We start from the raw sequence: 27817 nt of genomic DNA, 5'->3' as shown, positions 1-27817 counted from the left end.
ATGTGAGTAGAGGAACAGTGGATATGACACAGAACATGCTTACAAAGAAATATAATCATATCACGAGAAAAATAACAAATATACGATGTTAATGCATTTCATCCTTGCAGGATTCATAAAGCCAGGTTACCCTTTTCTAGACCTCCAAACCATGAGAAAGTATGCAAGTGTGTTAAACTAATTGATGCCCCATCTGAAACAATAGCAGGATCATTAATGGAATCATTAAGGGATTGACGTATAATAGAGGGATTTGGGGAAGTTTACAAAAAAAAGGTTATACATACATAATTACGCCTTTGTTACATCTGCAGAGTAGAAAATCTCAGACAACAGAAATGTGAGAGTGGAATGATGTTTGACTTCTCTATACAGAGGACATCATCCGTTTCAGGAGATGCTTTATAGAGATCTTGATTAAATCTGTGAAATTGTTTCTCAGTTCTCTGTACCTGCTGCCAATAGCAGATGTAACGTTAAAATCAGGATTGGCCAATATAGTTATTCTATATTCTCTTCACTGCTTCCAGAACACACCTACTGTAGCTCACTCTAAATCTTTGACACCAGTCAAGTCATCAAGGAAGAGAAGTGGATATTTGAGAGAGGATTACGGGAAGCCAATAAAAATCAGTAGAACTGGTTTGGAGATTGTGTGTACAACAGCCAGTAAACGGCAGCAAGCCGTATATAAATGAGATGGACAGGAGCAGAGGTTATAGATCCAGGGGACACTCAGGAGTGAAGAACAAGAGCATTGCAATCACATTATTCTGCACAACCTCAACCAGAATACTGGTAGGATGTACCATGTATTTGAGTATATATTTTTGTTATAGTTGATGTTTTTTAATCATATATGTAATGTTTGCAGAGGTGAATTGTCACCATTTCGATGCATTTTTTTATTCAATGCTAACAGTATAGAGAGAAAATACCTTTGCAGTACTTAAAAACAATGGTTTTAACAGGCAGCAGTAGCCTTTTGTGAGTAAACCATAGACTAATTGATGTGTATTTTATCATGCTGATATTACTGCTGAGACAGTTTCACATGATGGCATTTGTGCCTCCAAGAAAATAGTGGCTACTTCTTAATGCCTAAGGTATTGAATGGCTACTTTAAGCATCATTTTGTCTTTGTGGATGTGACATTGCTGTGTAGATATCAGCAGCTGAGAGGAGTGGACTCTCCTGCTTGTGAGAGAGACCAGGTGCAGCAGTCACCATGGGCTTTGCCGTCTGTGTGTGTGTGCTATCAGCAGTGATGCTGATGATGGGTAAGGCCTTCTGAAGCTGGCTCAGGCAGATTCCTCCACTCACACCAGATGTATTCTTCACAGCTTTGTGCCATTCTACTGGTGCTAACATTACATGCTCTTTTTCATAAACAGGTGAACTGTCAGCAGCACAAGGTAGGCAACAAATTCAGAATTCAGCTTTGGACAGGATACCTTGACTCTGATATCTGAATCCAGCTTTGCATTTTTCCCTAAATATATGTGCATACATGTATAGCTACCAGGGCCGGAGTGGGGCCACTTTTCAGCCCGGGAGTTTCAGGCCCACGAACGGCCCAATTTTTCCATAGTGGTGGAAATTGGATAAATGAATGTAGTTTTTATTAGTATGGTTCAACAAATGTGTAAAGGTTATATAATAATTCACTTCAACTGAGAAGTTAACAAAAAATATTCCACTATTCCACAAGTTAACAAAAACAGAAAGAAAGAAAGCCTTTGAAATGTAGCCTATCCCACGCTTTCACAAAGAGGCATATTGAACTAATGTTTAGGCTACATGCTTTTTTGCATGGGTAGGCTATATTGTTTGGTGATTTAGCCTAGGCTACTCCTTTACTATACCCTCTTCTGAGCAAACAAGGCATATAGATTTATCATGTAGCATAATTGCACTTTCTTACATTAAATAACTTTAATTTATCCTCTCTACTTGTCCCTGTAGTCATGGCCTCCTCATCACTAATTTAGGGCTCATCATTTTCAATGGTCGACTGGTTGATCTGCTGTTCAGAGGCTACAATTTTTACTGCAAAGGCCTACACAGATCAAGCTTCAGTTTTGTTATTTGCATACTGCAAAGTCTATGAATTGGATACAAAAGGCTATATTTTAAGTAATTTACTTAAAATAAGCCACGCTACAACGTCCAGCCCAATAATTACATTGCTAATAATCATTGCCTATAGGCTATCTCTCTTTACCAGTTGCCACTTTTGTCTGTAATCTGGAAGCTATGCACATTTAGCAGCATTCTACCTGGCCGTTTCAGTCCCTCCTGGCCTCTTTCTACCATCCATCCTTCCTGACGCTTATGGCTACTGTAGGGCCGGCCCGGCTGAGAAAACTTTTTGGAAAAGACGGGCTATATGGACCCAACCAACTCTTTTTGGGAGGGGAGAACTCCCTCACATGGTAGGCTACAACCCATGCAGAGGCAACGGGAATGCACAGAATGCGGAATGTGTAGACTACTTATAGACTAACGTGACAAATGTCAACATTTTTTTTCCTCGACCGGCCCAAAAGTGAAGCGGCCCACCGGGAATACTCCTGATTCTCCCGATTACCCACCCCGGGCCTGATAGCTACTTATCTGATACAATCATCTTAAGACTAAAATCATTAGTACAATGTGTAAGTGAACACGTGAGCGGTCTTGTGATGAGTCTACACAAATAATGTTATTCTTAAAACTAGAAAGTACAGTAACTAGATGTACCGCAGAGCGGTACAAAATATGACCGCCGCCCAGTCCAGCACATTTTTTCCACAAAAAGAAATCACGCTGAAAGGCCTATATGATTCTAACTGTCTCACTAAATTGCATTATCCACACTCAATTCTCACTGGTATCTGCTAGACAACAAGTACCAAAACATGATTAGTTCATAGATTTCACATGTAAAATTCATTTTATACAACCCCACCTCCATCTTGCCTGTTCATAATTATGAGAAATTCTTGATTGTTTGTGTTATGTTTATGTTATGTGTGTGGGTGTGTGTGTGTGTGTGAGTGTGTGTGTGTGTGTGTGTGTGCGTGCCTGCGTATGTGCCTGTGCATGGAAGCGTACATATGTCTACTGTGTGAGTATGTGTCATGATTACTGTGAATGTGTGTGTGTGTGTGTATCTGTTTGTGCACATGTGTGCACATGAACTGGGCTAACATGACCCCTGGAGGCAAATATACGGAAAAAATGGTCATCCTAGGCCCTACAGTTCTCAAGATATTCACAGAGAACTGTGTCTGGCCTACCCTCCTTTCGGGGGGTCCAGTCCAGCGGGGGGGCTACAGATCAAAACGAAAAATGACAGTTCCATGCTATCCATGTGGGGGTACATGCCCACCAAGTTTTGTGTACCCCGGTCTTTCAGTGTCCCGGGAATCCTTGTTGGTGTACGTCACTAAATGTACACATAAATTGTTTTATTGTAAGGCCCCCCATGAACGAAAGTACACAAAACTTGGCATGCATTCGGAGGGTGTCATAATGATCCTACACTTTCAATTTCGTGCAGTTTTGACCATGTCAGCCAGAGATATTGTGATGAAAACACCTAATTTTTTGCTTTTTAATTTTTAACTAGGTGGCGCTATACATGAAATAAGTGGTAATGGGATGGGTTGACATGGCCCCTTGAGATCAACATACAAAAAAAAGGTGGACCTCCTAGGCCCTACGGTTCTCGAGATATTCACAGAAAACTGTCTCCGGCCACCTACAGGCCAGTTGGTGTATAGTAACATAAATGAATTTATTGTGTGGCCCCCCATGAACGGAATTCCACGAAACTTGGCGTGCATTCAGAGGGTGTCATAATGATCCTACACTTCCAATTTCGTGCAGATTTGACTATGTTAGGTCACAGATACCTGCGATTACAACACCTCATTTTTACTTTTTTGTGTTTAACTAGGTGGCGCTATACATGAAATGAGTGGTTATGGAATGGGTTGACATGGCCCCTTGAGATCAACATACAAAAAAAAAATGGTCCTCCTAAACCTTACGGTTCTCGAGATATTCACAGAAAACTGTGTCTGCCCTACCCTCCTTTCGGGGGGTGCAGTCCAGCGGGGGGGCTACAGATCAAAACGAAAAACGATGGTTCCATGCTATCCATATGGGGTTACATGCCCACCAAGTTTCGTCTACCCCGGTCTTTCAGTGTCCCGGGAATCATTGACAGAAATTTGGACATGCGAAAAAGAAAAAAAAAAAAAAAAAAAAATCTGACTAAACCTATATGACCGCCGCTTCGCTGCGCGGCGGTCATAATAAGATGAAAGTATAAGATGCAATACTAGTGCAATAATAGTATAAGATGCAGTAATAGTTTTATGCAATCAAAAAAAAATCATGTAATGACCACAGCTGTGTGGTCAGGTGGTTACCGACGTCAAGCTAATCTGTGGCATGTTTGAAACCACTCAGTTTTGGGTTGGATGCCCACAAGGGACCCAATAGCCCAATGAAACAGAACCAGTTTGAGCTCTAATCCAAAAGAAGAATGAAGAAAAGAAATGCATTTCTATGTGTAGCCCGTCCCAATGTATTAACATCATGGCTGAAAATGTTTTTTAAATCGATGTATAAACCTTAGTAAATAGACGGGGAATTATGGTACTTCTAAGAATTTGATTCTTATTCTAAGAGATAATAGTCTAAATGGGGGAGATAAGCCTCACTTGTTTAGAGAGAGAAAACAAACTATTGCTCCTGTGCTCTGCTTTCCCCCACTGATAGTGTGCAAACTCTATTAGCATTACAGGGGTAAATAAAATTGATCCCTTCCTGCTAATCCACTCACAAAGAATAAGCATGAAAGATTCTTTCAAGATTAGCATGTATAGTCAAAGTCAAAGTCTGCTTTATTGTCAATTTCTTCACATGTCAAGACATACAAAGAGATCGAAATTACGTTTCCCACTATCCCACGGTGACAAGTGACAAGACGTATATTAGTGAGGTTATCACAATCCAAATAGTAACTTGCACGGATGGGTTAACTCTTTCTTGTGTGTTTTCTTTGTGTGTTGCCTCCTTTGTTCTCTGAGAACAAACACAAAGAGGAGGAATGCCAACCTGCTGGCACAAATCCAGACTTTACTCTCATCTCCTTCCACCAAGCATGACTAGATTTGGGACTGAAGCATGACTGATAACATGCCTGAAGCAATGCAGACTATGCATGAAGCACGATCCTTTTAAGATTTAATTTTGCAAGAACAATTTTTTGCCTCAGTATTTTTCCTCTCCTCCTCCTCTACGTAAAGGCATCCAACATAACTTCAGTATTTTTGGCTCCTAGAGTCGCGAAATATTTGTATTTTACCTCCATTCATTGTAAATACTTTTCCCCCTGTACATGCTGCAAGTGCTCTTTGGAGTGTCATCTCCAAAGAGCTATATCTACTAACCAAGTAATGTTTCAAGATTCTCGCGTGATGTATTAGGCTCAATGAGACCTGAAGTTGCAAGGCTGGTTTTCCGTCTGCGACCCACTAACCAGCTATGCTCTATGGCTATGTTAGGTGGACAATTCCCCAATTGCAGGTTTGTTTGCCAGCAAATTGGCTTTGAAGCTGTTATATTAAGGTAAAAAAAAACAGTCATAGTGCTGCTTTAATGGAACAACTTGCATCTTTGGACAATAACTTCTGAAGTTAAATAAAGATTGAACAAATTGAAAAAAAAAACCTGCATCAACAATTAAAAACAAAACCCTGAGTAATGGACCTCAGTACGTACATGTGGGGTAGAAGAAAAGAATTAAAGGAAATAGTATGTTTCTCTATCATTTAGGTCAAAACATTTACAACATACTGTATCTACACAAATATACACCAACAATTTCTCCCTTTGTCAATCATTTCTTCCTTTTAAACTAACTAAACGGACACAAATCTCAACCTTATTTTAATATAGACATGTAAGTTGTAAGATAAACCTGGGTAATATTTTGACAAGAATGCATTAGGCTTAGCCTGGGAATACCCATATGAACTTTCGGCAAATTTGGGATTTGCTCTGCCGGTCATATCTGGCCAAGAGGCCATTGAAGCCTGTTTCAAACGTCCCCAAAACACGGGCACGCAAATACAATCACTAATCCAGCATGGACATGTTTCCTTCGGAATTGAGTAAACAATTGCATGTAAAAACCCTCATTTACAAGATTGCTACACTTTTGGAATGATTTGGTAAGAGTTTAATGTACCCATTTAAGTTCAATTTCACTGCTAGTAACACCCCTGCTGGAAATCGTAAGTCAATGAACCTTTTCCAGACCCACTCCCAGTTGTACAGTTGTGAAGGTCCTTGTGTTCCCAGGCTACATTAGGCTCAAAAGGCCTTGCAGTTTTATAAGATACAACTGATCTAAGAACATTTATCTCAGCTTCCCGGGGTGCATCAAACACTCATCCATGATCTGGGAGCAGATCCAACGTGCCAAAAGGGAGCAAAGTGATATCCATGTGGTGTGGCTTGACAAATGCTTATGGTTCATTGCCACATAAGCTCATTGACTTTGTGATGGAATTTTTCTACGTTCCATCGTGTGTCACCAACATCCTTGCTAAGTACAGTACTTTAGCAATTTCCACATGTGCTTTGCCCTAGAAAGCTTCACGACAGGGTGGCAACAACTGGAAGTTGCCATCGCCATGGGTTGCTCGATTTCCCCCATACTTTTTGTGGCTGCATTCAAAATCATCCTCAGTGGAGGAGTTCATAGTGTCATATGTTCATGACAGTTCATGTCACTCTTATGTCGATACTGTCAAGTAAAGTGTGACACACTTCCTCCCGCAATTTCTTCGCTTTCCATCGCGATTTTTTAGAAAAGTTCCTGGAGGGACTGAAAAGGATTGACAGCAGCCAACTCCCTGGGAAACTCGAGCAGTGGTGCTACCAATTCACACTGTTACAGCAAGTGATGTGGCCATTGAAGGTGTGTGAAATCCCATGGATCTGGGCCAGCAGGCTAGACGGCACTACCAACACCTACATCAGGAAGTGGTTAGGCCTCCCTCGCTGCTTCTCAGATGTAGGTCTCTTTGGCAAAAACACTCTTCAGCTCCCACTGAAGTCCGTAAGCACAGGGCACAAGCTGGAGAAGGCTCGTCTGGTCGTCAAGCTGAAGGGATCCAGGGACCAGGCTGTAAGGAGCATAGAAGTGGATGTTTGAACGGGCCACAAGTGGAAGGCCCAGGCAGAGGTGAACCAAGCTATTAGCAGGCTGCAGCATAAGGAGGTCATGGGAAGACTGCAGAAGGCCGGGCTGGGTTCGGCTTGGCAGAACAAGTCATGTTCTGGTCCAAAGCCACGAGGAAGGAGAGGAAGACCATGATCGTGGACAAAGTGTCACGGGTGGAGCAGGAACACTACCTCACCAAGGCCGTGTCCCAGGGCAAACAGGAGGACACCATCCACAGGACCATAAGCTGGAGGGACATCTGGCAAACCCCATAGGCACGGCTCAGCTTCCTGGTTAGGGTAGCGTATGATACCCTTCTCAGCCCGCAAAAACTGTCGCAGTGGTTTGGGGGTGAAGAAAAGTGTCCCCTGTGCATCAAAACCAATGCAGGCCTCCAGCAAATCCTGTTGTCATGTGGAGTGGCACTGGCACAGGGGCACTTGAGACGGCGGCACAACCAGGTCCTGCGGAAGCTGGCAGAGCTCCTGGAGAAACGCATTGACTCTCTGTGTGCTTGTTCTGCCATGTTTTTCCAGTGTGAGGTTGGGTCTTTGTCTTACCCCTCAGTTTCAAGTAAAGTTCGTGGAAATTCTTGGTTTTAAGGGGGTAGCTAGCCCTTCCCCTTAGACCTATTCCTCAATCCAAAAGAGAATTTGGATACCTCTATATATGTTCATGCCCCCAGAGTGTAGTGCTGTAGCTGCCTGGTTGCTTTAGCTGTTGGCTGCAGCAACTCGAGTTAGGTAAAACAGATTGTTCTTTTTTTATTTTCTGTACTAAGAGTACTTGTGACCTCAAAAAACGGAGATCTGTTATTTCCACAAACCCAGGCATTTTGGATTAAATCCAATGACATGCTCACTGATAAAAATCGCCTTTTCTTTAGAATTCTATTTCTGTCGTGTGTAGGCTTGCCTACATCTCTGCTAATATACACAGTTGGCTCTCCGTAGCAGCATATTAACAGCATTTCTCTTTCTCCTCTCCTACATCTTTTCTTGGCTCTCTGCTTACCTGCCAAAGCAGCACTGGTTGATAGCTGGAAAGCAAATATGTAGGCTATGTAGTCACGCTGGTCGGAGTGTTTAGTTTCCCTACGGGTTCTGGTCGGAGTGTTTAGTTTCCCCACGGGATAAAGTTTAAAGCATTTAAAGCAACTTTAAATGTAGGCTAACCGAGAGGCTTCTCCTCTGGGTCTTGGAAAATACATTTCATAATCCATTGGGAGTGAAGGAGCAAACAATCAGTTAATGATCTAACGGTAGCGTTCGCATTTGCCTAATGTTATCCTATTGCACTAGTAGAAGCTAATAGACAAGCTGTAACATGCTAATTAAAAAAATTGGCATGTTCTAACGTTAGATTAGCCATCTTCCCATAAGTTCTCTGAGTAGTTTGGTTTGGTCGCCTCGATTGACAGTGATAATAAACTTCGCAGAGAATGCGCTACAGTAGTTACAATTTTGGCGTAGATCATGATGCTACCGACTGCACGAGCACACACACACACACACAACCCAAAACTGCTTGAGTGGCCTGTGCACTAAGGGGGGTGGCCTGTGCACTAAGGGGAGGGGTGTGTTGAGTGCGGGGCTTAAAGAAATAGTGTAAATCAGAGCGCTGTATGAGGTAAAATTTTATCTATTTCCAAAAAAATTAACGGAATGTGGCAGAATAATCGTTTTTTTCTCAATTAATTAATTAATTAATTAATTAATCGTTTTTTCAATTAATTGCACAGCCCTACATGCACTGCAATTATACTTCAGCAATTGCCTCCTGCACACAGAGCTCATAACACCAAGCTTTCAAAAACAGTGTATACGTTTTAAAACAACAACAGTATGCAACAATTTTCCATATGTACTTTTGTAGGTTTCTCAACAACTTCAACATCTCCATCGAGTTACTAACTCTAACACTAACTACAGCAGCATCTCCGGAGCCGACAACAACTGAAAAGACAACAGCTACTTCTGTGTCAACTGCAGTAGAGTGGCGGCTGGTGACTGGTGAAGAAGCAGAGGAAGGTGTGCAGTGTGTTGTTGAGGGCTACAGAGAGTGAGGGTGTTGAACAAATCCTTCGAGTTTTCACATAGATCTGTTTCTCAAGGTCATGATAGAGATAGATGGGCTTAAAGGATAAATACGGCGAGTTTTCACATATATGTTTGTTTCTCAGCACTGACATATATATAACATATATGTGAAAACTCGCCGTATTTATCCTTTAAGCCCACGCTAGCGTTGCCATTGAAGTTTTATACGTTTTGACCCTGCTTTTCGATGAGTGATACAAAGTTGGATGCTCAATAAAAGGTTTGCTTTATTAACAACCAAGCAACTGAAATGAAGTTGATTTTTGATCCCCATATGCTCAATTTGTTGTTGTTTTAAAGGAACACGCCAACATTTTGGGAAATTAGCGTATTCACTGCCCTCGCCAGTGTTAGATGCTCGGATACAAACCCTTCTTGTCTGCGTGCAGTAACTTAGTCTGAAGTACCCACCGTTAGCATAGCTTAGCATAATTCATTGTAGTCTATGAGCCACAGGGGGTTGTCACTACCACTTGGGGGTGCAAATTCTCACTATATTTTTCTGAAAGCTATATATCTCTGGAGTATAAAATGGTATGATAGCAAGTTGGATCTTGTAGCTTTATGGCTGTATAGAAATTCAAAGTTGACCATTGTTTTTAAAAAAGGAAATTCCACCTAGTGGCTTTTTTTTTTGTTAAACCACTCATAAGAGCCCAGAAAATATTCCAAACTTCATCTGAGTGCTTTTGTCATTTTTGGGAGATAGCTCACCACAGTGAGCAATACTAAGCTATGCTAACAGTGTGTGCTTCAGACTGAGTTACTGCACGCCCAGAGACAAGAAAGGAATATATCATCTTATCTAACTCTGGGGGAGATGGTGAATAAGCTAATTTCCCAAAATGTTGGAGTGTTGATTAAATGCATGTAGATGTTATTACTTTAATTTCCCTGAAAATTCCTGAAGTTTAGGGAGGATTGTCCTCCTTTTCCTCAATGGACGAGCCTCTTCTCATATCATAAACAACTGTAACATCTCCAACAGGTAGTGCAGAAACATCTCCAGAGCCAACATCAACAACTGAAGAGACAACTGTCTCTGTGTCAACATCAGCACACCGGAGGCTTTTAGAAGAAGAGGAAGGTATGTGGCTGGGGTGGGGGAGTGGGTGGGTGTACAGAATGTGCAGAAATAAAAGGGCCTAGAATTGGTGAGTATTCAAGTCATATGTTTTTATCTTGAAGTTTATTAATTTAATGATTTCCAGATTCCACTCTGATGCATAAGTAGCTACCAGTCTGCCAAAGTTCACGTGCAAGAGCAATTAAAAATGTAAAACTGATAATTACATGATTCCATTGCCCGCAACAGGGTGATTATTAATATACCATTTTTTATTATCTCAGGGGAGGCTATTTCTATATTAACTCCTATCATGTAAAGGCGCATCCCATCACCCCCTGTCTCTGTTACAGATAGTTAGTGATGGGCAAGCTACTTGATATGTGTAATGAGCTAAGTTACCTAAGCTACCTTTACTCTACAATAAATTCAGCTTCACTACACAGAATCTACCACCCATAAAAATGTAGCAAGCTAAGTTACAAACTGTCAAAAGTAGCTTGATAGGCTACATTAGCTACTTTCAGTTAATCAAACTGCATGTCAAGTCAATGCAATTTTAGTGATCAACACAACTGTCAGTCAGATAAAGGCTAAAATATGATTTATTCATTGAACAATAGCCCAATACACAAAAAATAAATACAAATCAGAACACATTTTTAGTTACGCTAGAATGTCTTTTGAAATTGTAAATAAAATAAATAAAGTAAGTAAATAAATAAATAAAATAAGTAAATAAATATAGCAATGAGCCTGAATAGGACAAAAAGATGAGTTTAGTTTACAAATTAACATTATTAATTGTATTTTCTTAAGAACTGTTATTTAACTGTTGTTTAAACTAACAATAGCCCAATACAGACATAACACGTGTGAATCAGAGCAAATTAACTGCTATATTTCAGCAAGAATGCCCTCTGAAATTATAAATAAAATAAATACAGTAAGTAAATAAAAAAAAACATGACATGAGTTTACAAATGAACATGACATGAGTTTACAAATTAACTTTGCAAAGAATTGCCTCTGTTTAGAAAAACAATCGTGACTACCACTACCATCATACAGCCTTATTATCCATCATTAAGTCACAGAGATTGATGAAAAGGGCAATAGCTCCAAACAGTAAAGTGAAAATAAAAATCTTCTAAATAAGAGCTGGTGTGAGTGTGTGTATGCATGTGTGTGGGGTGTTTGTTTACACGTCACGAGAAGCTTCTCAAAATTAGCATCAGAAAGGCGGTTTCTCTTAGGAGAGAAAATGCCTAAACTAAAGAGTCTTTCAGAGGCAGCACTTGAAGGAACTCCTGTGTTGTATTTGAGAAACAGCAGGCTTTGGAATGCACTGACGAGTTTGGTTTCAGAGCAATGCAACCTCTCCACCTCATTCTGAACTGTTGTCAATTTCAGAGATGGGAAGTACCCTGATACTTCATCACCATTATCACTTGGGTCTTCATGCTCTGTCTCGATGTGATCTGGAGCCTGAGTTTGTAACCGGTTCACTTCCGCTTTTAGGTTTGACACAACATGTGTCTTCTTTTCAGAAGGGATGTAGGTCAGCCTGAACATTGGATGAGCTGCAGAGGCTATGAGCAACCTGTGATCTTCAAAAATATATTCAAACCTCTTTTTAACCCCATCGATGATGGCATTTACCAGCGGGTTACAGTGATGTAGGTGGATCCCATGCTTCATCTGCTCCATCTTTTCAAGGAGAATTGAGATAGTTGGCACCAACACTCCTGTGTAGGCCATTTTGTCAGACTGTAGGACATCAAGGGCCTTGGCTATGATTTTGCATGGGGGACGTGTAATTCTGATAGCTGGTACCCCGAGAGGCTAGAAAACGGGGTATATTTTCATCAGCAGTAGCCTACAGGACGTCTCTCGCATTTGCAACAGCTCGCAACCTAACATATCTTAGTATCAATCTTCCACTAGCTAGCTAGCTAGCATTAACGTCAGTGGTTTTTGCACGGTGATTTGCACGGCTACTCGCCACAAGTGCTTGTCACCTTGTATGTATTCTAAAGTTTTGAATACACCCCTCCATAGCATAAGTCCCTTTTGATAGCTTCTGGAGGAAAATAAATCCTCTTATCGATCAAAACGTCCTCAAAGCCTGCTTTCATATACTGTCAGCTGCCATTGTCCACAATGTATTTCTAATCAAGTCTGGTTTGTTTGTCCGAGTTTTCACACGGTAACAATGGGGGGCGGGGCTTAGCGACAGGTCAATTAGGGGCCAAGCAGCGAAGCTGTGAAGGCACCCATTGTGTTTGTTAGTTTTCTTATTGGGGGCCAAGCAGCGAAGCTGCGAAGGCACCCATTGTGTTTCTATGTTTTCTTCCCTATTACGCTTCTGTCATTGAAGTCAATGCCAGCCCATAGAACCGTCTGGTAAAAAGTAGTTGGCACACTAATTAGGCATAGTGCCATGATTAATTTCACCAAGTTTTATACCGGCACCTTGAGCGCTCTAGCGCCACCAACAGGCCAAAGTTGGACGCGCATTCACGCACGTAACTTTTGACCCGTTTCTCCGATTGTCAAAAATGAGGTATTGTTAGAATCCTTGGACCAAGCCGAGTTCAACGCAACGTCATTTTCCGCAATGATGGAATTTCCGCCATTTTGGATTTCATCAAAAAAACACTAAAAAGTCTTCACAGGTCACAAATTTTGTCCGATCGACACCAAACCTGACACACATGATCTTCAGACCAGGCTTTTGCACAATTCAGAATTGAATTGAGAATGACTCCTAAATTCCAATTCAATTCTTGAATTTGAATTTAATTTGAATTCAGGTCAAAAACAGGATGTAGAATTACAATTCGAATTTGAATTGAAATTCAATGAAATTCGAAGAAATTCATATACATAATTTAAGGGTAGTGTTTAACAATGAAGCCTCACAGTATATATCAGATATGATTATTATATGAGCATTAAACACACAACTTGTAACTTAAAACAGTAACAAATTATATTTCCACACTGTTAAACATAATAGTTTCACTTACTTAAAATGTTCTAGTAAGTAGAATTCAGGTTTTGTCTTTTGTTGAGATTACTTGCATAAAATGAGTGTTACAGGTACGTAGTTTTGAGGTAGAAAAGTAAACAATCAAGTAAACTATACTTGAATTGCTGAAGTTTGTGCTACACTGTAAAATTAGTTTATAATCTTACTTAACCTGTTAGTTTTGAAAAGCATGCAAACTGATTGTCCTTGCAATTCCCATTCCAGATTTGTTTGTAATGTCAATTTGTGCAAACAAATGCTCACTTAGTGTAGCCTAGTGCACTTACAGTACACATAATTATTTACTATTTCAACTAACTTGGTCATTACAATTACAAGTAAAGTATACTGTATGTTTATTAAACACAACAGGTGTATTGAAGTTGTGCTAAATAATGTCACAGTTCAGCTAACTGATATGACAAAAATGCATTCCCAGAATACCACAGACCCGGCCTACATATTGTTAAAGGGATCACATATTAATCTTTACTGAAATTCAATCTTAAGTTACAATAACAAAGTGACAGTGACACTAAAGGCTATGTTTTTGTGTAATTGATATGTGATTTATATTGATACATCACCCCATCAATGACTATCCAAAACAGACCAAACCTGTGAGTAGAACTAGTGCTGACAGTTATAGACAGACACAGATCTGTAGCTGGAAACCATACATACAGGTACCCTGTCTCTGCTAAGTTACTGAGGCTAAATGTGAGCCATTTTTATGAGTGTTCTCGTTGCAAACTTATGTTGCTACTAGAAATGGTGGTGTTAGTGGCTGTCCATTAAATGGCACTCTCCTCTCTGGTCAGAATATTAATATCAACCCCAATGCCTTCACAACATCATGGATACACTGAACTGCCGAAATCAGGCCTTTGAATGCAGTGGTAAAACAAAGTCCTGACTCACTGTGGACATCAAAGATTAGGGGGTTCCCTGAACCGCTGGACAAACCCAGGTGTGTGCCACGTATTGGTGGTACATAGTGAGGTCTCCCATTCATTGTGCAGTACTTTCAGAGTGTAGTAATACAAAATATAAATGTAACATGTTGCTGATGTTCTACCCACAGCATTAGAGTGTTTTGGATAGTCATCTACTTGATGGTGCGATGCATCCACATAAATTACACACCAACAGTATCTATAACTGTTAGTGTCACTGTCATTCCATTGTAATTGTAAGATTGAATTTCAGTAAGGATTAATATGTGATATCTTTACAAATATGTGGGCCAGGGCAGTGGCATTCTGGAAATGCATTGTGGGAAATGAAACATCAGTTAGCACACCTTGTGTTTAATACACATTACTTTACTTGTAATGACCAAGTTAGGTTAAATAGGAATTCTCCTTAGTGTAAGTGTACTACACAAAGTAGCCTAAGCATTTGTTTGCACAACTTGGAATTCCTATTCCAGATTAGTCTGTAATTTCAAGGCAATCGGTTTGCATGTTTTTTTTTTTTTTTTAATTAAGGTTAACTAACAGGTTAAGTAAGGTTAACTAACTAACTAACTTCACAGTGTAGCAAAACTCAAGCAATTCAAGTATAGTTTACTTGATTTAAATGATCATGTTCACTTTTCCACCTCAACATTAAATTACTCCTTTTAGCCAAGTAATCTCAAAAAGCAAAATCAACATAATCAACAAAAGACAAAAACTGAGTTATACTAACCAAACATTTTAAGTAAGAATAGCTATTTGATTTTACAGTGCAAAGTAACGTTCCCAAAACTGAATGCATGTGAGATTCAACACATTCTTCCTGATGTGTGACTGTGGAATTGCTTTGAATTGCCATGAATTTAATTCCACTTCCTGTCATTCCAATTCCAATTCAAATTCAACTTCCTGTGGGGCAGAGCTAATTCAACTCAAATTCCAATTTGTGAATTGAATGGAGAGCCATTCTAAAATGTGGAATTTCGCACAAGCCTGCTTCAGACCAAGCCTCACAAAAGTTATTCCTTTTCGTCTTCAGAACTAAAACCGTTCGCCCGTAACAGCCAATCAAAATGACCTCTAGAGGGCGCTGCAATTAGCAAGAATGCATTTTGGCCTGTAGCTATTGATGTGTTTGGAATTAAAATGTACTAGTGGTGTCTGGTAATACTGTTGGAGACCCAGGCCAACTTCTGATGTCATCGTAATTGATTCAGCCGCCATATTGAATTTAATCAAAAACATCAAAAAGTTTTCACAACTCACAAATTTCATCTGGTCTTCACCAACATTGGCACAGACCATCTTCAGAGCATAACCTACTGTATCAATTTATTGCTTTCTAGAACAATTGACAAAAGCATTCGCCCGTAACAGTATAGTATACTTATATACTTTTAAATGAACAGGCTCTACCGTTTGAAAAGTAAGCTATTAAACAACACGCATAGCCTATGCTGCATTTCAAATAGGAAGCGCACGCTTAAAACGTCCATGTTAAACAACGAACAAATGAGTGAGGCGGTTCAAACATGGCCAGGCCCAGGCAGACTAGCCTTAAAAGTTTTTTCAGAGGCCAGACGCAATGGATGATGATAAATTGGTAAAGTCTGAAGCCTCAGATGTCCGGTCAACTCCACCACCACCAGATAAAAAGCAGAAGTGTCGGGCGTATCTGTCGGAATCAGTGACATTGGAAGTGGAGTTGCGGGGGGTGCGGCCGCTCCAAGACACTGTCATTCTCCGTGTACACTGGACATGCAAAGTGTTCTTTACCCAAAGCATAGTAGGCCTATGCGTTCTCTGTCTATGATCTGCAGGGTTAGGGCCTCCTCGACGAGGCGATTACTGGTCCGCGGATAATTTCTGCCACAATTAAACGGTATCCTTGAACCGCGGCCGAAAGAAAAAGAAACTAAACATTTCCCAGAATAGGAAACATTTCTTAATTTATTGTTATCAAATAAAGATGCATAGCATTAGGGGGTAGTGGTGTGAGCGCTCTTGTGTGTGCGCATCTGTGTAAGTTAAACAGTCACCACTGGAGATAAGTAGCAGCAACAAACAACGTAGCCTTTTTAAAACAACGAACAAAGCGGATTCTTGCTGTCCATGAAAAGATACTGGCTAGATCTTGTTAGGCGTGTTTAAGTTAGGCTAATGAACATGTTGCATTCTATACAGCCTGGTTATGTCATATTAGTATACAAGTATATAAGTATATAAGTACTATATATAAGTACTATATATATACACACACACATATATAAGCCGCCAAACAGGAAGTGAGCTCATCTCAGCAACCTTTCCACATATCCAAACCATCATTAGTACATGGACTTGAGACCACATCCTGAGGACGCACAATAAATTAAGTGACCAATGACCACAAGGGGCGCTATAATTCACAACACTTTCTTGTATCGACACCAAATTTGGTACATGGACTTGGGACACCATCCTGAGGACACAAAAAAAACCTTTCGACTTTCGACCACTAGGGGGGCGCTAAATTTAAAGGAAATTAGCTAATATCTCAGCAAGGCTTTCAGATATTGGAAGCAAACTTGGTTCATGGACTCGGGACCACATCCTAAGGACGCACAATAAATGTAGTCACCATTGACCACAAAGGGCGCTATAATTAGCAACACTTTCTCGTATCGACACCAAACTTGGTACGTAGACTCGGGACCACATCCTGAGGACACACAATACATTTAGTCACCGTTGACCACAAGGGGTGCTATAATTAGCAACACTTTCTCGTATCGACACCAAACTTGGTACATGGACTTGTGACCACATCCTGAGGACGCACAGTACATTTAGTAATGTTTGACCACTAGGGCGGCGCTAGAGGAACAGGAAGTGCTGACGCATGTCAGTTGCAGTGCAGTGCAGTTGAGAGACCCTGGGCAATGGGCAAGTGGTGCAGTAGAGACCTTTAGGCAATTGGCAGGCGGAGCAGTAGAGACCTTGGCAATGTCAAATTTATCTGCCATCTCGGCAGCTCAAGTATCTGCATCTGCTTGGCCCCCTCATTGCTGCTTTGCAGCTATATTTCTTCTTAAGTTTTATTCATATTATTATTCTCGGGTCCCTAATTTTCCGTAAGCTCCTGCCCCTAGACCTTTTGAGAAATCGCTACTGGTCCAACTCTGGAAGGTCCGGTCAGTACCGGTGTAAGTTGCTAGAGAAGATGGCGTCACTGACCCTTGTCATTCTTACGCCATATTGGATTTTATTGAAAGCGAACCTAACTTTCACAGGTCACAAATTTTGTCCGATCTTCACAAAACTTGACATATATGATCCCCAGACCAAGCCTCACAAAAGTTAACAGAGGGATTTTTGATTTTCGAAAGCGCTTGCCCATCACAGCCAAACAAAATCGCTGGCATAGCCACCAAACAGGAAGTAGGGTCATATCTCAGGAACACTTTCACGTATCGAAACCAAAGTTGGTACATGAACTCGAGACTCCAATGTGAGAATGCACAATAAATTTGGTGCCCTTTGATCCCTAGGGGGCGCTCTAATTAGCCAAGACATTTGGGCATTACGTTGATGCACGTTACTTTTGACCTGTAGGCCCGATGTTAAAAAATGAGGTACTGTTAGAATCCTTGGATCAAGCCGAGTTCAACGCATCCTATGACATAATTGGATTTACCGCCATATTGGATTTTAGCGAAAGCGAAACTAAAGATTCATAGGTCACAAATTTTGTCCGTATATTTTGTCTGTATATTGACTTGGGACCCCATCCTAAGGACACACAATAAATTTGGTGACCTTCAACCACTAAGGGGGGCGCTAGAGTTACAGGAAGTTAGCTCATATCTCAGCGACACTTTCATTTATCAAAACAAAACTTGGTACAGGGACTCGGGACTCCATTGTGAGGGCACACATATAATTTGGTGCCCTTTGAGCTAGGCATCGCTGCAACTAGCAAAAATGTGTTCTGGCGTTTGGATGTACCGTAAAACTTAATATAATAGCCCGGGCTTTTATTTTCCCAAATTGCTGAACTGCATCGGCTAGTATTTGAGACAGGTGTCTAGGAGACAGGCCTTTAATTCCCTTCACACAAAACTTTTCCTCTGCAAAGATGGGAAATATTATCAAATTAATTATTTCAAACATACTGAATGCCTATCCATATTGCTAGGCTATCTGATGATAGGTTTCAATTACGGATCATTCATTTAGTGTTGAGTGTTAGAGATAACGATCCAAATAGCGTGGAGAGCCTGGACAAATGAAACACATTTTAATCAAACGTAATTTACAAAGAGATCGTACCACACTGATAGTCAATATTATTTCACTATCAACCTAAATCTGTCCTCTGTGAAATACAGTTTCAGCCCTGACCAAAACCATTCAGGAATTCTTTAGCAAACTTGGACGTGTGTAATGTTTCATTATCTCTCCTGGTCGGAATGAATGAAACAGCGAGGGACGAATGAACATACAGTTTATCATGGAATTTGTTTGCCAGATTTGACAACAGCTTACATTTCAAATCATAGCCTACTCCTTTCTCTTTGTCGCCATGGTGGTATTGAAAGAAACACATTTAGAAAAAAAGAAGAATGTTCCTGAACCCTTTTGTTTTGTTGCCAGCATAAAAACTACTAGGCTTACCATCGGCCTATCCTTGTCATGACAAGATACAATATTGTGTCTAATGCGCAAAATATGAAACAAAATGGTGAACCGCACCTGAGCAAGCACACTTTGCAGTTCCTCGGAAGTGTATTCTAGTTATATTTTGAGCATTGTCAGTGGTATAGAATAGCATTTGTTTTTTGATGTGCTAGCAGCCCCCTCAGCTTTCACTGTAAGCCCATTCATTGATAATGCAATTCATTTGCTCTCAGTCAAATGTTTGAACTTATTGACTACTGTAAAATATATCCTAGGTTGTTTGTACTCCGGAGTTACACTTTAACACACTGGCAGCCAAATTTGCTTCCTTTTAAGCTGTCCCAGACTTAGGTGCTACTTTTAGGTCTAAAATGCTTCGTGAATTACTTCTAGTGAAAAAAAAATAGGAGTCCTAAAGTTAGGAGTGACACGCCCATTATTTTTAGGAGTTGCTCCTAAATTCGCCAGTTAGGAGCTACGTTTAGCCTTAAAATTCTTTGTGAACACGGCCCCTGTTCAATAGTCTACTTTTACACTGAGTACACATCTACAGTTTTGTACTTCCCCCTTTACTACATAGATAGATAGATAGATAGATAGATAGATAGATAGATAGATAGATAGATACTTTATTGATCCCCAAGTGGAAATTCAAGGTTTCCATTCACTCCCCATTTCTAAAACCTATCGAATTATTATTTCCAGTGTGCCAATGAAAAGTATATGGCCACCAACCATATGCCTGCAAAGATATTGAGGTGGGGTCAATTCAAAGGTGGATATGAAACACAAGGTGATATTTTCACCATTTTTTTTCTTGATGAGGTTACTGTATGTGGCCAGATCCCAATTGAAAGCAGGATCTATAGACCTGGGCCCAGTTTCCCGATACACTCTTAAGTGGATTTTCTACGATTCATCTTACGATCGTTCGTTTGGTTTTTCCGACTGTTTCAAGAACATGCTCGTAGCGTGAACGCGCGTGCACTGCTCTTAATATGCTCTTAAGGGGAGCTGTCCACATTAATAGTACTGAAATATCCTCTAATTTGATGGTGATGTCAGGTGACTGCACGTCACAGCTATAGGCCTACCATTTAAACTTCGGATCTACACATTACTTCACATCAATACGAAAATAGAAACACTTTGACATCTGCATGTAAGCATCCAAAGTAGGCTAGTTTATATACCAGACACAGACATAAATAATTGTAATTATTTAAGATTAGATTGTTGCACCATGCAATAATTTTTCGTGGTGTCACAAGAACACGTTTGAAGATAAGAAAGAAGCCGAGTAAGAAAGTGAGGAAATGTGTAGGCTTAGATTTTGATGCAGTACAGACTAAACCACATGTTCCTTTCTCTGCTTTTACCTCATAGGCCTACTAAATTATAGCCTTCACTTAGCAAAGATAATGGCAAACTATTCTGGCAACGTCTCGTTTCATAACTGGATTGCATTTTTGTCCGCTTTTCATCACATTATTATGACCATTAAATGTAGGCTACACTATTTTGCACGCTACACAATAAAGAATGGGAACGTAAATTGGATTATGTATTCTAAGTTGTAATTCCTCTGTATGTCCTGTTGGTGACCTCAGTGAGAAGTACTGTTAAGATGCTCTTAGCCGGTAACGAGAACTCTGGAGCACTCGTAGATCTACGAGTGTTTTCACGACAAGCTACAATGGTTTCGGGAAACAGTCGGCAACTCTAAGAGGGACTTTACGATGCTCTTAGGCTTAAGATGCTTTCGGGAAACTGGGCCCTGCCCTATCCTCTGCAATTACGTTATATTTTGTACAATTATTTTTCGTTGAGCTATTTTTGGTTTCATTTTTATTTTGTTTACAGTACAGTAACAGTACTGTATGTTTTGGTTTGGTTCCATAACGCCATATCCACCACTTTAATGAATTTTCATAAAAAATGTCTTTACATTTTGTTTTTTTAAGTTGGGTATTGTTATTTGATTTATCTTTACTCAATCAAAACAACATCGATTCGATCGATATTATCTGAAATACACAATTAAATAGCCTGACTTTTTAATGTTTTTAAAAATGGAGATATGGCATTTTGGAACCAAACTCTTCATATACAGCTCTGGAAGAAATTAAGAGACCACTGCACATTTTTCTGATGTCATCCTACGGTCAAATTGAATTCGAATTTGAAGTGGTCTCTTAATTTCCAGGGGCCGTATTCACAAAGAATTTTAAGGCTGAAAATAGCTCCTAACTGGCGAATTTAGGTAGCCTGGCGAGCCAGACCCACATTAAAATGTAGGGTCTGGGCACTCACCGTTCGCAGTGCTCAGTCCGAGGGGCGGGATAATCAGTTGTCTTTCAAATTCCCTCTGCACGCAATAGGACGCAATAGGATATTTGTTTTCAAGTAGCAGGGAATTCAAGCCAAACCGTTGCAACTCTGCCATCAATCATTATGTTAAGCCCACCAAACGACTCTATACACGATTTCAATGTCCTGATTAAGTTTCGATTTCTGGAGCTCACAAGCCAACGGAGAGTTGCTAGACTAGGCCTGGCAGCAAATGTAATTTGCTGCAGCTAGGGGCGTGTCTAGATTTCTAGGCTAGAATTTAGGAGCAACTCCTAAAAATAATGGGCGTGTCACTCCTAACTTTAGGACTCGTAATTTTTTTCACTGAAAGTACTTCACGAAGCATTTTAGACCTAAAAGTAGCACCTAAGTCTGGGACAGCTTAAAAGAAGTCGAGAGGACTCCTAACTCAATAAGACCTATTCACAAACAATCCTAAGCCGCATTTTGTGGCATTTCACGTCGCAATGTTTTGAAATGCACATGCGGCTACAGCTCTCAATCACGAGGGAATAATTGTGCATTGTAACTAAGGGATGCAATAACGCCACCAACAACAAACAAAACCATTCATTGTCAACATGTAAACTAAATGTTTCATTGTAAATGTAACAATGTAAATTGTTTCTCCTATTCACAAACGTAGGCTACGTGTCTTCATACAGATTAATAACATGTTGCAAAGATATTGCATCAATCCAGTGCATTTCCTTATTTCATTACTTTGTCTTACTCTTTTTCCTGTAGGCTATTTATTCATAATCTTCCATCCTTCGCGGAGTATTTTTACTTGTGTAGCAAAGACCTGTAACCTTTCACTCATCATCGTAGGGGGGGTTTTTGGTATCATTCCCGCAATATAATCATCAGTCAGTGAAAGTGGTCACTTCGATCAAGCTCGTGCATGAGTAATGACGTCAACCACAGCAACTAGGAGTTGTCATTTTTCCTTACTAAGAGTAGGTCTGAGAGGCTTTGTGAATAACTTTTAGGAGAAAACTCCTAGCTAAAATCTTTTAGTGTGATTTAGGATTACTCCAAGTGGCAAGATAAAAGGCTTTGTGAATATGGCCCCAGAGCTGTATATTCAGTAATCAATATATTATATATAATTTTATGTTGCAATCATAAAAAACAAACTATAAGCTGTTACTGGAGCATTTCTATTCTTGAGTTTCACAAAAGACTGTCGGAGAACATTACAATACAGATAGTAAAGATCGCAGTGTTTTGTATAAAGCACATCAGTGTGTTGCTGCTGATTTGAAAGAGTAATTCGAATGGTGCATGTGTGTATCATTTTGTTGCAAGAATTACATTTTTAGAAAGGACAAGTTGTTTATCTCCAAGTGCTGTCTTATTTGGCTTGATTTGACATAATGAGCCAAATTCTGCAAAAACTGTGTAACCAATAGGCAAAAACTGTAAAAATCAAATGATAATTGCAAAAGCCATTTTCAACTGCTCACACATAATTTCAAAGCTCTGTCTTTTTACACACAAATCTAACTAAAATGCAAAATGCAAGATTCCTCAAATCTCCAGAAAAATGAAACACAGCATTCAAAAATGTCATAAACACATCTCAAAAGCAAGCATTTGCCTCACATTATAAAATTTTTTGTCATGATATGACATTTTGGATACATCATGTACACACTGTTGCTCAACTCCTAAAGCTCTAGTCCAGAGTTATTTTTGGGGGGGACGGGGGGCAGAGAGGAGAGGTGGGAGAGGGGGTAAGAGGTTGATAGAATTCAGTTTCCTGACAGCCTGGTGGATATAGCTGTTTGCTAGTCTGGTGGAGCGAGCACTGAGGCTTCTATATCTCCTCCCAGAGGGCAGGAGGCTGAAAAGACTTTTCGGGTGTATGGGGAGTGGGGCCCCAATGATCTTTCCAGCTGTGTTCACTATGTGCTGCAGGGCTTTTCTGTTGTAGTCAGTGTAGCTCACCCCACACAGCGAAGCAGCTGGTGACGATGCTCTCAATGGTGCCCTTGTAGAAAGTGCCCATGATGGGTGAGGGGGCTCTTGCTCGCTTGAGTTTGCGGAGGAAGTAGAGGCGCCGCTATGTTTCTTCGCCAGTGATGCAGTGTGGTCCAGGAGATCCTCACTGATGTGCTCCCCCAGGAATTTGGTGCTGCTCACTCTTAGTGTTAATTTCGTCAGACTAAGACGAGACGATGACGAGACTGCACTAATGTCCTGAAACACTGACTAAGACTATCTTAACATGCATTATTATTGACGAAAAAAGATGAGACTAAAATGTTTTGCATGAAATAAAAACTAAGATAAAATCTCTCTTCATTTTCGTCTACAAAATGAGAAGACAGAATATCTAGCAGCTGTTACGTTTTCAAAATATTCCGAATGATATTCCGAATGTCAGCTTTCCTGTAGGCTAGTCTACGTGTTGTTGCTGCAACCCTGTGGCTGCAACACGAAACTACATGGAACAAGAACACCGGAGATTTCTGCCAGAGTTAGCAAGCTAACTACCTAAGCTTTATGCCACAACGCTACATACCCATAGGTTGAAGCTTCTCCCTTACATATACGAAGTAACATCCTCCAGAATGTCCATACGAAAATGTTCAGCAAGTAATGTCAACTATTTAAAAGTGTGTTGGTTAAATGTATATAGATGTTATTACTTTAATTTCCATGAAAAGTTTAGGGAGGATTGTCCTCCTTTTCCTCAATGGACGAGCCTCTTCTCATATCATAAACAACTTTAACATCTCCAACAGGTAGTGCAGAAACATCTCCAGAGCCTACATCAACAACAACTGAAGAGACAACTGTCTCTGTGTCAACATCAGCACAGCGGCGGCTTTTAGAAGAAGAGGAAGGTATGTGGCTGGGGTGGGGGAGTGGGTGGGTGTACAGAATGTGCAGAAATAAAAGGGCCTGGAATTGGTGAGTATTCAAGTCATATGTTTTTATCTTGACGTTTATTAATTTAATGATTTCCAGATTCCACTCTGATGCATAAGTAGCTATCCATAACATTTATCCATAAACATCTCCATCAGGTAGTACAGAAACATCTCCAGAGCCAACACAAACTCCAGAGACAACAACAGCATTTGACCCTTGTCACCACTACACTGTGCTGGATAATGCAACGAGGGCTGCTAACAACACATTTAATCCCTACAACTACAACTACTACAACTACAACTACAACCAGAGGGATGCTGGCCTCAGCTGGCAAGGCTGGTATCGCATGTATTACCAGGGAACTGATGCCCATATGCCAGAGTACTGCTTGAGAGCACAACGCTGTGGAAATTATGTTCCTTTGTGGCTAAATGGAACCCATCCTCGAGTGGGGGAAGGTATTGTGACACGACAGGTCTGTGGGCACTGGAAGTGGGGATATACCAATAAAGAGGACTGCTGCGAATATGCCAACCCACCTGTTCGAATCAAAGCTTGCCCTGGAAATTACTATGTGTATGAATTTATGCGACCATACTACTACTTTGTGACCTACTGCACAGGTGAGTGAGGAACCTTTCACTAGTTGTTAACCCTTGAGATAGTCTGTTTATTGCAGTGCTTCGTCATTCATGTCCATGTTCAACTTTGATCTTTTCCAGACGTTGGTGATATTGATTTTAACAGGTTAGCCCCACACCCACCATTAGTACCAACCCCCCAACCCATCACTGGCACGACAGCAAGTTTCCCTGCAGGTAAGTCACATTAAGTAAAAGACAATGTAAAGCTGGCTTCTTCAGCAATGTTCTGACTTGTGTAGTATTGTTTCAAAAATCAAATAACTTATTTCCACAAAACGCCAATGACAATTACAGCAACTATTCACCAAAACAATAACAAAGTAGGAGTGGGGCCATCATTTCTTTATTTATCTATAGTCTACTACCACAACGGTCAGAAAAGGGGTTCAGGTCATAATGCTATTTGCATGAGTCTTCTTTCGTCGGTCCTTGGTCCTCCAGCCCGTGCCCCGGAAATCTTTCAAATCTCGACGTCATCAGGGGCAGGGCCGGCTCTGAGTTTACAGTTACAGTTGTAAAGCTCATATGCCTAATTGACTACCTCCATAGATAAATTAAAGATGCTCAAGGATATTTAACATGAAATTAACTCTATTGACTGTGGAAATAAAAGTGCTTTTAAGGACACTGAAAAAAACAAGCAAAAATATGACTGAAAAGTGTCACCTCTAATTAATTGTATACAACATTCTATATAGGACACTCAAGAATATTTAACAAATTATGATTCCGGAGTGTCTATTCGTACCCCTGGTACGAATAGCCTTGGCCACACAACTGGGCTATTCACACCCTGTTACATAACGACAAAAACATGTTGCTCGTGTGCCCAAAAAACATGGCCGACATTCGTTTTTTCGTCATTAGAAAGTGAAGAATTCTGAACGGTTTCAGCACTAATATCTGTTCAAATTAAATATGAGATGGAAAATTTGTGTTTTATTTTCATAATCTTTGTTCAGTGAACACATACAACCGTCAGTTTGTTAGCTAACAGAAATTTCGTTAATATGACGTTCAGGCCTATAAACTATAAGTTTACCTGCAAACCACACCACCTTGTGGAGGCAGATAGAGCAGTGGTCACAGGCAAGGGCTGGCATGCGGGAGACCCGGGTTCGAATCCCATGTGATGCGTTTTGGCAGAGTGAGTGTGCATGTGTCCCAACGTCTCTAGAGAGAAGGCGCGCAATTTGAACAAGAAATCGTTTCTCAAACGGAAGTTTTGATTGCAACAATTAGCTACTTCATGCACCAGGGTGTAAATAGCATGCAGTACTATAAACACCAGGCTACGAATAGCATCCACTTCTAACTGTACATTGATGCAAACAGCATACCTTATTCAGAGTGTCTATTACACAGCTGAGCAATTCACACTCTGTTATGTAACAACAACAAAAAAACATGTAAAAACATGTTGCTTGTTTTTAAAAAAAAATAAAAAATATTATTACATTGTGTGATTAATATGCCAGATTAAATGCACAGGGGTGCAAATAGCATACACTGATATTTGTACCAGGCGGGGTACTAATAGGACACATTGCTGTGTGCAACGGGGTACGAATAGCATACATTGATATTTGTACCAGACGGGGTACTAATAGGACACATTGCTGTGCGCACTGGGGTACGAATAGCATACATTGATATTTGTACCAGACGGGGTACTAATAGGACACATTGCTGTGTGCACCGGGGTACGAATAGAATTCACTTCTTATTGCACCAGGGTACGAATAGGATACACTGCTAATTGTACCAGGGGTGCAAATAGCCTTACCCTTATGATTCAAAGAACGGAGTGTCTAGCCTTGGCTACACAACTGGGCTATTCACACCCTGTTACATAACAACAAAAACATGTTGCTCGCGTGCCCAAAAAACATGGCCGACATTCGTTTTTTCGTCAGCAGAAAGTGAAGAATTCTGAACGGTTTCAGGACTAATATCTGTTCAAATTAAAGTTGAGATGGAAAAGTTGTGTTTTATTTTCATAATCTTTGTTCAGCGAACACATACAACCAGAGTGCGAATTACCCCACCATAATTGGGGGGTACTGCTCCTTCACTTCTTCTGACCATCATGATCCATTACCATATCAATCCCCACCGTGATCGCCAAGTGCAACATGTGTTGTGCAACACACATACAAGGTCTAAACATGCGACAAACTGATAATCAGTAGGCTACAGAATATCTCATCGTTTTTATACTGTATATCCAAAAGAGAACTGTTTTGATCAACTCTGCCCTCTGCCCTCATCGTGTCGTCTCCCTGCGGTCTGCTCACGGCTTTTATCCTGTGCCTTTCCTGTCTGCTGGGTACCCCTTTACTTAACACATATGAACAGTGTATAAAACCTAACTGCACCTACACTTTTAATGTAATTGTTTGTAGATAGAAAATAGTTTCGTTAAGATATCAGGGTTCTCAGATGAAACTACATTTATCAAACTAAAAATAGGAAATAATAGAATGTAAAAACAATACCAACCAATTAAAAACAAATTCAAATACTAGCACATATTTAGCCTAGGCTACTTGGGTCTTTTTATGTTTCCACAGGTTTCACTGATATTATGTAGGCTTAGCTACATCAGACCCTCTGTGTAATATAAAAACACAGGATCTGTGCCAAACTAATTTCAAAAGGGCACAATAATTTATTCAAGATATAATGAGAATGGACACCTAGGCTATGGAGTTAATCTCCTTGGAAATGACAATCGATTTTACCTCACCACAATGTAAAGGTTTATTTAAATAGAGAATTACCTTGCTAACTAACCTTGGTAACTAACCAAGGTCCACTTTACTAGCCTCAGTGGGTAAGTAGCAGGTAAGTAGCCAGTAATTCAATGTATGAAGAGGTGACATGAGCT

The 27817-nt window shown here is 40.3% G+C and overlaps 1 protein-coding gene across 2 annotated transcripts in view; it reads left to right on the top strand.

Annotated features, from left to right (window-relative positions):
• Positions 1-704: 704 nt before the first annotated feature.
• Positions 705-27817, top strand: part of LOC143101678 (alpha-tectorin-like) — a 51159-nt gene continuing 24046 nt past the window's right edge. The window contains exons 1-8 of one of the 2 annotated variants that reach the window (XM_076264806.1): positions 705-798; positions 1166-1280; positions 1395-1415; positions 9104-9258; positions 10316-10414; positions 24151-24252; positions 24436-24906; positions 25006-25101. In XM_076264806.1, coding sequence (XP_076120921.1) covers positions 24630-24906; positions 25006-25101 — 373 coding nt within the window. In that variant the 5' untranslated portion in view covers positions 705-798; positions 1166-1280; positions 1395-1415; ... (2 more) ...; positions 24151-24252; positions 24436-24629. The remainder of the gene's footprint in view (positions 799-1165; positions 1281-1394; positions 1416-9103; positions 9259-10315; positions 10415-24150; positions 24253-24435; positions 24907-25005; positions 25102-27817) is intronic. The other variant, XM_076264807.1, reaches the window with a different exon arrangement.

The sequence above is a fragment of the Alosa pseudoharengus genome, unplaced genomic scaffold, assembly GCF_046254945.1.
Source record: "Alosa pseudoharengus isolate Yale_2024_CS ecotype anadromous, Long Island Sound unplaced genomic scaffold, YU_APseudo_1.1 YU_APseudo_1.1_scf_4, whole genome shotgun sequence".
In the NCBI taxonomy this organism is placed as follows: domain Eukaryota; kingdom Metazoa; phylum Chordata; class Actinopteri; order Clupeiformes; family Clupeidae; genus Alosa; species Alosa pseudoharengus.
Note: the sequence above shows the minus strand (reverse complement) of the source record. Positions and strands in the feature narration are given on the sequence as shown.